At 39.9% G+C, this 13,276-nt stretch overlaps 1 protein-coding gene across 3 annotated transcripts in view; it reads left to right on the plus strand.

Annotated features, from left to right (window-relative positions):
* The window catches only part of DPH6 (diphthamine biosynthesis 6), a 367,209-nt gene extending 357,468 nt beyond the window's left edge, over positions 1 to 9,741 (plus strand). For all 3 annotated transcript variants that reach the window (XM_077818948.1, XM_077818949.1, XM_077818950.1), the window contains one exon: positions 9,402 to 9,741. In XM_077818948.1, coding sequence (XP_077675074.1) covers positions 9,402 to 9,517 — 116 coding nt within the window. In that variant the 3' untranslated portion in view covers positions 9,518 to 9,741. The remainder of the gene's footprint in view (positions 1 to 9,401) is intronic.
* Positions 9,742 to 13,276: the final 3,535 nt, after the last annotated feature.

Below are 13,276 nucleotides of genomic sequence, written 5' to 3' on the forward strand. Positions count from 1 at the left end.
GTTTCCAAAGACTGCAGATTTTAGAGAGTACTTAGCAAAGTGGATGAACAAACCAACAAATGTTGAATTTATACAGAACATATCATCCTGGGATGTCAAAGCACTTAACAAACACTGTTACAACTGAGTCCATGTGTAACCACTGAAGGACATATTTGCTTCAGTATGTCTCATGACAGCTTCTTTTAAAAAATATGTAAGTGAATTTAACACTTGTGAAAGGTGCCAGATTGACAGCTCTGGAGATAAAAGTCCTTGATTTACCAGCAGGCACAAGCAGAGCTTCCTACACAGTGCTCCACCAATGTTCCCCAACCCTTACCTGAAGGGCATAGCTACCAACTGTCCCAGATTTTGCAAATCTGTGCCAGGTAATTTCCGTGTCAGTCAGTGCTCTGAGATTCTGGGCAGTGGTAAGCAGTTGTAACTCAGCCACCGAGGTGAAAAAGCAAATGTTGTCATCACTGCACATGTGCTATTTCATTTGATAATTTGGGGGTCAAATTTTCAACTTACTACTAAAAATGGGTCCACAATATTTGCATGGTGGTTGTGTGTGTGAACCAGTAGTGAGTAATGCAGCTTGCTCCATCTGCACAGGCAAATTCAGGTTTCTGTGTGAGCAAACAAGAGCTGCAAATACGGCGAGTGATTTTTAAATGCCCACTGAAAAATTGGTCCTTACTATTGTATATGTTTGTAATAGTCTGTCTCCATTCACACTTCATCCCAACTTGGTAGCATTATGCCCTTTCCTCCCCAGAGACTGAACACAGCTTAGAAGCTCAGTAACCATATTTCTGTTAAAGAGAGAGAAACTTATATAGGTCTTGAGGCCACTGGAAGATGGTATACAAAGAAAATAGGCTTGTGATTTCTGCACTCTGTCATGCCTTTAAAAAAAAATGGAAATTTTCACTTTTCAGCTCTGGTGCTCGCGGAGCAATCATACTCACTAAAGTTCAGTTCCTCCTTTCCCCTGGAAATTATATTTAGCCTTCCCTGTGAGTATTGGAAGGGAATGTTTAAGTGTTTCTTTATTCAGTGTAGAAGGCTAATGACATTTTAAACAGGAGTGCACATTTTTAACCTTATGTAGGCTGACTATTTACAGTACCTTTATGTAGGACAATGCTAAATATGGATCAACGAAGAATACCAGCAAAGACTGTTACATGCTGTTGCTGTGCTATTTTCTAAACTACAGCCAGCAGCTTGAAAAAATGATCATGAAAGCTAGAACTTAATTTTGTCTACTAAAAAATAGCCATAACTAATATGCAGAGGAGCTCAGCAAGCATTTGTTTATCTTTCTTTAAAAGAGTCACATTTCTTTCCATGACCTGCCATTGATATGCATGATAAAATACCTAATTTGACTGTTTGTGTGTATTATGGGAAGATGGTTTTACATATATTCAGAAAGAGCTACGTGGGGCATAAATATCTTAAGAATGTTATTTGAGATTCTAATTACAATTGTTAAAAATATCCATATGAAAAAATGTGTCATTTTGATTATCTTGCTTGATTTTCTTACTCCTACAGCAGTGTAGGTGCATCTGGCACATTGATATTAGATCTTTGTGAAACATTCCTGTCAAACCTCAGTGTCCATGTCCATGTACTTGAGGAGAGGATATCAGACAGCACAGGAATTCATGGAATTCCATTCAAGTTCTTCCTCCTACAGCCAGCCTCATTCTCTTTCTCAAGCCAGTCTATCACAGGAATTAGAGATGGCAAAGACCTGTTAGGTCAACTGGTCTAATCCTTCGCCAATGTAGGAATGTTCTCTACAGTATATCATTTAATACTTTGTCAGCTCTAATTTTAAATGTCCCATGTGACTTGGTTTCTTCCTCCACATACTAGTAGATCTTATTGTCAGGACGTTTCTCTTGATATTCACATCCCTTCACTTATTTCATCCCATTTCTCCAAGTTTCACGCACACCATGTACTATTGTATGTTATTCCTCTCTTTGTTTGTCTCTTTCAGCATTTCTGTTTCCTGTGGCTCACACTACCTGCCATGAGGCTTAGCATAGAATCTCATGGAAGTTTCTCAGCTAGTGCACTAAACTTCATGGGCTGCTGTGTGGTCTTGTGTTTAGTGTGGCAGCAGCAGGAATGGAAAAGTGTTTCCTTCCCCTCCTGACCTTGAGGGTGGGCTCAGGTCACACGCTGACCCACTCCTCCCTAGAAGGTGGTCTTACAGGTATACCACCACACCTCACAAAAATACAAGAGGAGAGAAGCTTTTACATGGCACCCTCTTTAAGATCTATGAATAAGGACCACTGCCCCTGAAAATATCATCAGACGCCTTACCTAACTCACAAGGATGTTCTTAGGGTATATCTTGGTGCATAACATTGAAATTATACAGCTCTACATAAGTGTAAGTGCTATTACTAATTTTGTCTGGAAGAGGGACAGAGCTAGGGCCCCAAAGGAGGAGGAAGGGAAGAGAGATTCTCTCAGAGGTTTGAGTTAGTCACAGTCAAACCTTCAAATGAACAGAACGGGGTTGGTTACCTCCCATTCCCTTGTGACTTGAATTACAGGGTTGAATAAGTGAAAATGATCATAAACCAAACCCTGCAGAGTCTGCAAAGCATTAATTAACACCCCCAGTCAGTAACTTCTCTGAAACTGGTCTTTAAGCAAACTTTACTCTAAAAAACAAAACAAATTAACTTGGCGGCCTGATAAAAGCGATGCATTGCCAAAACTGACAGGTCCACAATTGAACCGACTCTAAAAATAACTTTTTTTCTATTCAGTGTCTTTAAGATGCTGAAAAATTTATTAGCTACAAAAATCCCACTTTCTCAGCCAAGTGACTCAGCTCTAGGAGAGCAAGATTCTTGTAAATGTTCACACCTGCCCCATCCTTGAGCATGCCCCCTTCCCTCCCACCCCCATCTCAGCAGAAGAGATAGGAAGTTGGTCAGACTGGCAGAGGGGAGACCAGTCGCCTTTAAGGTCCTTCAATGCTTGGAGGGCAGTAATGCCCTATGTTGTTGGCTCTTGTCCCACCCCGCTGTTTTGTGGATGGATATGGAGCCCTCAGCTGTTATGTGTGTGAGCAGGATGGAACCCTCACCTGTTCAGTGGACATTTTGGAGGACGGGGAGTCATTTGTCTCTCTGTGCCACCTCCCCTTCTCTGCATAAAGCCCTTGTGGTCCCATATAATAATCAATGTTTGCATTTTGGTAGTGCCCAAGAAGGGCACAGTGATTATTGTGGACAATTGTGGCCCCATCAGGTGCAGTGTCATACAAACAGAAATAGAGACAATTCTTTCGAACTGGGAACAAGTTGAATCACTAGTGCACCAGCTCTGAGAATTTGCCCTGGTCCTTCCTGTCCAAAGTTTATTCTCATCTGCCATATGATTATGTGAAAAGGAGATTATATTTGTTCTAACTGAAACAGGTTTAATGGGAAAACTTTGTAGCAGCAAGAATCCACACAAGTGGGATGGGTCCATAGACAGAAATAAATAAATGTGATGAGACGATTTTTCAAAGGCACAATATTAAGGTCTACTTATTTGCACTCATGAAAACAGACAGAAGCATCTCTAAATGGCTATTTTGACATCTGCCCGGCTATTAGTACTGATATAGACTCATTTCCACATATAATCACAGTAACTGTATCTGCAATTATAGCTTTATTTTTTTGCATGTGCATTTTTGTAAATAGACCCGAGCTTTTTTTTTTTTTAACCTTTTGAAAATGTATCATGTATGAAATGTTAGTGTAGAAAAACATGATAGCAACTTGTGAAATCTTCACAACATAGCTTGGATTTTTAGGTTAGATGGCAAGTGGATTGATTGCTTTTACTTAAGGCATCCTACTCTTAAATCTTAACTTAGTGTAGCTCCCACTAAAAATGAGTTTGCAGCCTCACCCTAATCCCAGGTGAACATTTGTCACACATATCACCACATCAGAAAACCACCTAACAATTCAGCACGATTGGTAGCCTCTGATCCAGAGCAGAGCCCCAGGCAGGGAACACCAGGACGGTTGAAGTTCAGAATTGAAGTGCATTAGAAGTGCGGTATGAAGAAGCTTGCACAGCACCTAGATACCTCCACTGTGCCAAACCTGCCCCACTCATGAATGCCAAAGGTACACATTAAAATATGTAAAGCAGTTTGAATTATATAAAATTATAGGTTTAATAATAATCACATATACAGTGCTTTACAAACCATTATTAACCATTGAACTCCCATGAGAGGTAGGTAAATCAGCATTAGCTTCATGTTACAAATGAGAAAGAGACAAAGAGACCTTGTGACTTGCACAGGGGCCAAGGATAATTGGTATTGTAACCGGGATAAGAAATCAGTAGTTACTGGCACCAGGCCTGTGTGCCATTCGCGGTTTTCCATGTGTAGCCATTTTCAGATCCTCTTTTCTCCTAGTATTTGTTTGTGTTCCTGATTGCAAAATCTTATGATCCCAACTTTAAAATCCTGAAATAAAAATATAAGAACATATAATAATGTATTTATGGCCAGATTTTCCATCCACCTGCAGTGTGCTTAGTCCTTTTGAAAAGCTGGCCACTTTGTTTAGGTTCCGAAATGGGAGCAGAGCTTTTTTGAAAATCTGCCCCCAGCTGTCAGGAGCTTAGCAGTTTTGAAAATCTGGCCCATATACTTTTCAAGGGGAATGTCCAACATGACTGATTTTAAAAATATCATTAGGACAGTGAAGGAAGAGAGATAATAAAGGAACTAATCAAAAGCTAAGTATCAAAGTATATAAGATGCCCAGATTTTTCCTTAGAAAACTAGAATTTTGCAGGAGAAAATCACTACAGATCATCCTTCAGGAAACAGTTTACTTTTATTTCATTTTTATTTTTTCATCAGATTTTTCTATCAAGGTGTTTTTATTTAATAGGCACAGTGCTTATTCTGAGCAAGAGGATTTTATCCAGAATAAAGCAAGTAGATTGTACACATTTTGTTTTGAAATTCTGCATTTACCCAAAACCCATTGTATTATTCTAAGAACAAACTTGGAAAAAAATTAATTGATTTCTCGGGCCTGGTACAAAACAGCAGTAAAACCAGTTAATTTTCTGAAATGTATTTTCCTTCCCTGATGCTGTTGTTAGCCATAAAGACAGTCACTTGGATCTTTTTTTTTAAAGGCCTCAAGCTTCCTCATGTTTCAGCTTTTCATTGCACTGCCTGATCATTTAGGGAACAGGCTTCTTCCAGACAGCTTTAATTAAACTGTGCTGTGAAACCAGATATAGATCAATGGAAATGATCCACAACAAGAGGCTAATCATGTATTTAACAGTGTTCAGTCCAGTTCAATCACCTTCTACCATTTCTGTGGCTTTACATTCATGTGGCAAAGACTGAATGTGTGTATGTATTTTTTTTAATCCATCCCATTAGTGGCCATATGCTTTGGCTTCAAGGGAGACAAGAACTGTCTGCAATCTGCCAGGGATTTAGGGACATCAATAATTTGTGAATAGTCATGTTGGTACTGGTCGAAGGGTTAAGTGCCCTGCGCACCAGGGGCACATCTTGTGGGACTAGAACTCTTAGTAAAGTGTTAGGAACCTGATCCCCTGTGAGGCTTCTCTTCGAAGTACATGCTTCATGTCAAATCCACACAGCCGAAGCAATGGGGCTTTATTAGCTCAGGGATTTAAAGACCTGAACTAAGTGATGTAACAATATCTTTTTCATTACAAAGCGAAGGAAGAGTGTAGTTGTAACATCAAATAGATTGTTATGTTCTGGGTGAAACACATGATCTTTCTACTACCATTTTCCATTTCAACACAGGCTAGTTCCATTTCAACACAGGCTAGTAACGAGCTGGTGGAGAGTGCTTGCCACTAAAAGTATCAGGATAATGGCCCTGGTTTTGCAAGCAGTGCCCATAGGAGCAGTCTCATTGGCTTCAGCTCATACAAGTAAGGACTGCAGAAGAGGGTCTAAGGGTCTTACTAAAGTCAACTGTAGCGCACGTGTCAAGACTATTTTTGTAAAGGTTAGACTGATTCTATAAAAGGATGCTGTTGCATTCATGGGGCTGTTTAGCATGAAGTCCACCTTTAAAAGCAGTAACTTATAATGTTGAAAAGTGCCATGGTAAAATGTGAAGGGTATTAGGTCAGTATGAAAGGTCACTGCACTACTGATCTGAATTATCTCCTGTTGTTACTGAAAGGACAATAAGAACAAATAGCACTGGTTGGTTGGTTGGTTGGTTTGAGTCAATTTTATTTTAATTTCCAGTTGTGTCCACCTTCCTGTGTGTTTTCATGCGTCCCTCAGTTGTCCCTGATTTAAGTAGAAAAATTCCTGGTGACAGTCTGGGGCCTCAATTCTTGTTGAGCGCAGTGGGTGTGGAGAGCACCCTAGAATTAGGCTCTCATCTGCACTGGGGTAACACCAAGTAGAAATGGGAAGAGTGACATGTGACTGAAAATGAAAATACTGTATTTATCACTTTGATAAATGCTTGTTTACTGACGTTTGAAATGAATCACTGAATTCTCTATCAGACTTGAAAAGTCTGGTGCAGGGCACATTAAAGAGACAGTTTGGACTAGCATAGATCATTGCTGAAGTATATTTATTCCTCCTAGCCCCCTCCTCCAACCCCACCCAAATACACATGCCCAATCCCCCACTCCCATATACACACACCACCACCATCGGCAGCCACTCCCCTGTGTTTTTGTTTACAGGAACGACAAACAAGTGAACAATTGGTTCCATATTCAGCACTGATAAAAAGCTACTTGAAACCTTAGCTATTTAAGCAAAGAATTACTTAATATAAAAAATAATAAATAATGCTGACTTGAGTTATTATTTATCTAAAATCATAGTTTGCTGAAAACCTTAAGAATTTGTTTTATTAGTGCCACATCATTAAATTGGTGTAATTAGTAGAAGAAAGGACTTAGAGGATCAACTGTTTTATTTATAACAGATGAAAGATGTAGCCTTTGTATTCTTGAATGAATTAACTATGTCCATTTGAACTGATGCAATTTCACTAATAGTGCAGTGCCCCTCTCCCCCCATACTTTGGCTTGCAGTTTTATTTTTAGAAGGCAGGAGTTCCATCCTCCCATACTGCCAGTGAAATTTGCACCTGTAAATTTTTACCCCCATGTTTTTAGACTAACAAAATGAGCTGCAGATTCAGAACAGAATACTTGCCCATTTAAATACCTGATTTTCACCTGTAATAGGACAGTGGGAGATCCAAGTACCCAGATTTTCACCCATAATTCAACTGAAGGTGAAAAACTTTGGTGCAGATTTTGCAAATGCAGTTTGCACAAACAAGAAGGAGAGTCATCTTTTGAAAATGTGGCCCTTTCTGACTCAAAACTTACCAGAGAGTTTTCCAAAGTAAATATTTTGGGTCGCCTCCAAGTACCAAAAGAGTTGAGTTCACTATCAGAACTACCTCCTTGCCAAGTATCTTCTTTGAAAATGATACTCAGTTTTTTATGGTGGTAGACTTGGGCTACAAACCTGTGAAAAGTTAGTGGCAGAAGGGATGGTTTCTGCTTGTCTAAAAACCAAAAATAAAATAAAAATAACCTATTTTAAAATGTATTTTTTTTTTCATTGAGCTGACAACTTTCTGCATACTTGGACCCAATGCCTTTTGAGCCAGCATAACTATGAAGTCACCCAAAAATCAGAGTTTGAAATGGAAATGCCAACTGACCCTTAATCAGTGTGTCACTTCCAAATCGCGGTGATACATAGATTGAGTTGCTTATTACACAGAACATGAAGTCCTTTGACCCTCCAGTGAATATCGATCTTAGGTTCACCTCTGTCAGCGTTCATCTCTAATGTCAACAATTTTCAATGCAAAATAACTCAGCAGCATTTTAGTAGTCTTAGTTTGTTCCTCTGGTTGCAACATCTGTATGGTAACATCCCTTTTACAAGATATTCAGATGTATTCCTTCTGTTGCCGTTCAGTAAAAACAATAGGTGAAATCCTGACTCCACCAAAATCAGTGGCAACAAGGGCTGGCTCCAGGCACCAGCTTTCCAAGCAGGTGCTTGGGGCAGCATTCAGAATGGTGCGGCAGTCCCTGTCCTGGGCACGGCGGGAATTCGGCAGCAGCTCCGGCACTGTTGCAGCGGTGGCAATTCGGCAGTGACTGCTTGGGGCGGCAAAGTTGGTAGACCCGCCCCTGGTGGCAACACTCCTACTGATTTCAGCTGAGCCAGAATTTCACTGAGTACATGTTAACACTTTGATTGAACTATATATTCATAGTCTCACATACAGTGGGAAAAACAATAGAATGTTTAAGTTCTGTCCTCTTTACACTGTTTGTCTAGCCAAGAATGTTTAATGTTCTGAAGTGTTGGTAGAATTACAGAAATTAAAGACAGAAAAGACCTCTTAAAACCTAAACCCTGCAGCCCAGGATCGGTTCCTTCAGTATAATTTTTAGCACTTTTTCCAATCACATTTTAAAAATGCTTTGTGATGGGGCTTCTACCACTTAATTAGTGAGGCTATATGTGATGTTCTTGATATTCAGCCAAATTTGTCATTCCTTAGTTCCATTCCATTAGCCTTCTAATGAGACACACTCTCTGTGCATCACATGAATTCCACTCCCTCCATGGTGTTTGTACCTTTTAAACTTTTGTAGATTGTTGGCATATCCCTTCTTAGTGTTCAGATTCTGTGTTTAGTTGTTTTAATCTTTTCATAAATCATTAACTCCGGACTCCTAATCGTATTTGTTGCTCTTCTCTGGACTCCTAGAGGCTTTATCCCCATTACATTATATAGAACAGTTCCATAAGGAGATACGAAGTATCTAATATAATTTGTTACACTTCTATGATCAGATAGCAGTAAAGGTATACAGTACTTCTGTTGATTTTAAAGGTGACTTGCAAATACATTAAAAAAAATCAGTGGGGTATGTTTCTTCCAGGATACATCACTGCAACATTTAACACAGTGGGGTTCTACAAATGCAGCAAAGAACAGAATTTGACCTACTAACTCTAGAGAGTTACGTGCTGAATATTGAAATATGAAAGGTGAAAGAGACATTCAGAACATACAGTCACTGAATTTAAACTTACCCCCATATCACCGCCCCAAGTCACAAATTAGGTACGGGTAAATTGAAATTCAGTAATGTGCTGAGTACCTCTGTTACCTTTGCTATTTGGGATATTCAGAATCCTACAAATTAGTGGTTTGTTTAAATGTATAATATGTAAGTCATTTTTAAAACTACACACTTTTTTACAGTCGAAAATGCATTTGTTTAATGACTAAAACACAAAAATCAGAAGGTATTCATCATTTATTTTGTTCCTGTTTTAGGACTACAAGATTACCTAAAAGACCAGTTGGGCGAGAAGACTCCAGCTCTGATTCTGGTACCTGTAGTGGATTTACCTGAAAAGGAAGTTATTCATATATCATGCTGGCTGAGCTAGTCATTCATAAGTGATCAGTTGATATCAAAGCATGTATTCCACCCAGAAGAGAGTGAAGAGAATAGTTGATCTTGATTATGTTGAATATTTTCATTAAACATCAAGGTGTACATTGCTTGATTTGAGCAAAGCCTGTCTTAAAATGTTAATATTTCTATGGACAGTGCCTGATGACAAATGACACATTCCACATTTGGAGGAAAAATAAAGATTTTGTTTCAAAATACTGTCCTGTTTTTTCTCAGATCTAAAGTGTTTTCTGGCATCTAATAACAACAACAAGCCGCTCACAGGAGATGGTAATGACTCTGGAATCCTAAGGCCAGTGCACACTAGACCGGCTGTCATTTTCAGCCGTTGTTTGGAGGATCGGTACATGACCTCCAATACAGTTTTGAAGATCTGTAACGTTAATTTTGCACTGGATACACTGACTTCAGACCAGATCCTGAGGCCTTACTCCTGGCCAGATTGTGACCCCCCCCCCTTCCGATGTTGGTGAACAGTTATTCACCTGAGTAGTCATAACACACATTTAATCAATCTGAATAACAAGGGTCTCAATCTCCGTTTTTTCACAGTTCTTATTCAAATTCTCATTGTCAAAGAGCACAGCATTTGTCACCTGTTTTCCAGAAGCAGTATAGAATATTTTTATACTTTCTATCCATTGTAGAACTCTCATTACAGAACTACTGGTATTCCCTAATGGCCCGAACCAGCTCCCTGTAAAGTCAGTGGGAATTTTGCCTTTGGTGAAGTGGGATCAGATTCTAAAGGAGAAATCCCAGCCTCATTGAAGTCAGTGGCAAAACTCCCATTGAATTAAATGGGGCTAGAATTTCACCCTCAATGAGTTTAAGGGTCAATATAGTACAGATAGCCTTCTTGATTTAGCTTGAGTCTCCAAGGCACTGTAGAGAAAGCCCATCCTCAGGCAAAGCCTGTAAAACTAAACCTTGGGGAAAGAGTGATGTTCTTATCTCCATGTTACACATTCATGAATTCCCTCCCTCATGTTCCACTTGGAAGATTATTTTTTTAAGAAAATACAATCTGATTCACAATCAGGCATGTAATCATTCCTGGAGGAGCTACACATACAAGGGTTCCAGTTGGCTCTCAGTTCCAACAGTGTTAGTCTGAAATAACTCCACGGAAGTCAATTGAATGATGGCAAATTTACACTGGTGCGACTGAGAGGAGATTTTGGCCTTATGGCTTCATTTTCTTCCCATTGCCAGTTATATATTTGGCAGCTGATACAGAGCCAGTGACTAAAGTTGAGAGGATCTTTCTCGGTATCCTCTTGCCTTGTTTATGTGACATACTGTGCTAATTGTGATCTGGGAATCAGACTTGTCATTATTTCTTATCACCACACAAGAAAGTACAGTACAGTAGCCACGGTGTTGAGTGAGGGTTGTTTTGGTCACAGCTATTCTCTAATAATTAAAAACTCATCCTGAAGCTTTTTCTACTAATTGAGGTTATTTTTGTTTAAATTCGTAACGTGTAAAATGTTTGTTGTTCAATTATTAGTTTGTTTTCATTCAAACGCTTTTGAAAGAAAGGGGAAGGCACAGAGGTAGTTAGATACCATTACACAATACAGAAGCTTGGATAGATTTAACTTAAGATTCTTGTTCCTGATCATTCCCTGAGAAAATGGGAAAGAGTCTGGTATCAGGGAGATGCTGTTATCAATACATTCATTTAGGAATAGTCAGTGTCATTTTTTGATTAGCCTAAGACTTGTTGTAATAATGTTGATGGATTAAATTGGCCCAAAGGTGTTAACATGATCCTGAAACTGTCCACATTAAACAATTTTCAACAAGGTTTGGGGTTTAGTATGCATAGATCTCAGCCTGCATAGATCTCAGCTGTTCAAACACAACATTAAAAAGCTTTTAACCTTTTATTGAGGATATAAACAAAAAAAGGAGAAACAGTCGAAGCATTTGAAATGTGAAGTATTAAGTAAGGCTTTCATTTTAACAATATCCCTTGTTCTCTTTCCTTTAGCTGGAGAGAGTTTTTAGAAGGAAACCCCTTGTTTGGTGGTGGTTTAGATGGTGTTAAAGATGGTAAAAACTGTCCTTTTGGAGCCGGGGCGAGGCAGGAAGAGAAAAAGTTCATTGGAATGAGCTGGAGCTGCTGCTGTTGTTGTTGAAGTTTGATCCCATTTTCTCGAAGACAAAACAAGACAAACACACAAAAGGGGAGAGAAAAAAGAACAACAAAGATGGAAAATGCAGCTTCCATCTCTGGTGTTGATTCTGACTTGGCACCTCACTGCAAAACAGAAGCACACAGTTTTACTGAGCACTCCAAGACGTGGCTAGCTTGTGCCAGGCTGTTTAGGGCATAGCTTTTATCTGCTTCTGTGATCACAGGGTTAGGGCAGTGTTGCAAATTATGTAGTCTTGGTCAGCTAAGCCAGACTCTTATTTGACAGGAGGCAAAAGGACAGGGATAGGAAAGAGAAGAAATAAGTTGGGAAAAGAAAAGAACACACATGAGACGGGGACGACGACGATGTCACGCATCCCAGGTGGTGTTTGGGATTTAGCCAAAGCTGGTGGAGGTGGCAATGTCATCTGCGTCCCTCTCTAAGGCCAGTGTAGTCAGTATGTGTGTCAGGATCAAGACAATGAAGGCCTAACAGTATCACAGTCGATCCTTGACTCCTAGGAGACAGTAGGGGTGGCAGCCTCTTGGTGAAGCTCACTTTCAGTCAGTGCTTCCAGTCCATTTTTCCCAAAAATGTTGTTTCTTTTAAAGGCCCAAAATTCAATTCCCTGTCTGCTATGGGCTTCTATTATGACCAAGTCATTAGCCTCTCTGTGCCTCAGTTCCCCATCTGTTAAACAGGAGTTATGATGTTTCCCTACCTCACTGGGGAGTGGTGAGGATAAATACCTTCAAATATTGTAAAAAGCAAAGGAGTACTTGTGGCACCTTAGAGACTAACCAATTTATTTGAGCATAAGCTTTTGTGAGCTACAGCTCACTTCATCGGATGCTGTAGCTCACGAAAGCTTATGCTCAAATAAATTGGTTAGTCTCTAAGGTGCCACAAGTACTCCTTTTCTTTTTGCGAATACAGACTAACACGGCTGCTACTCTGAAACCCTTCAAATATTGTGAAGCACTTTAAGCACTACAGATGAACAGGGCAATATACGAAATAGGGACTATTAGGTGTTGCCAGCCCAACTGCGATGAGAGAGGACTTCTCTGGAACTACACCCCTCCTCCCGAAGGGGACTCTGCCTCCTCTGGTCCAGCCACTTGCTGTTCCTCCCTGCTCCATCCAGGTGAACCTTTCTGCCACCCAGTTGCAGAGGTGTCCAAGGAAAGGGCAACATCCTCTCACCCCTTTCCCCTGGCCAGCCAGACAAGCACTCACCACATTCAGCTTCAATGAGCATGTTTTCTTTCCTAGCTTTTAAAATACACACATTTCATTGGTTGTAATGTGAAGAGTGGCCAGAACACAAGGCACAAGGGGGTGGAGTGGGGGGACCAGTGGGAGAGAAGATGGAGACAAAGCCTTTCAAGTGAGGGTGAGTGCTTTTAGCTTTACACAAAAAGAGACGTGGCGGCAGAGAAGAGGTATGAATTTGCCCATCTCTGTACCATATCTCATTAATCTGTTCATACTGACCTTAGAAAAGGCATTCAAATGCATTTTATTCTAGTATTTGTACTACAGTGAATGATACAATATATACTCAGCTGACAGGATCCTTG

Source organism: Eretmochelys imbricata, chromosome 6, assembly GCF_965152235.1.
Source record: "Eretmochelys imbricata isolate rEreImb1 chromosome 6, rEreImb1.hap1, whole genome shotgun sequence".
In the NCBI taxonomy this organism is placed as follows: Eukaryota; Metazoa; Chordata; order Testudines; family Cheloniidae; genus Eretmochelys; species Eretmochelys imbricata.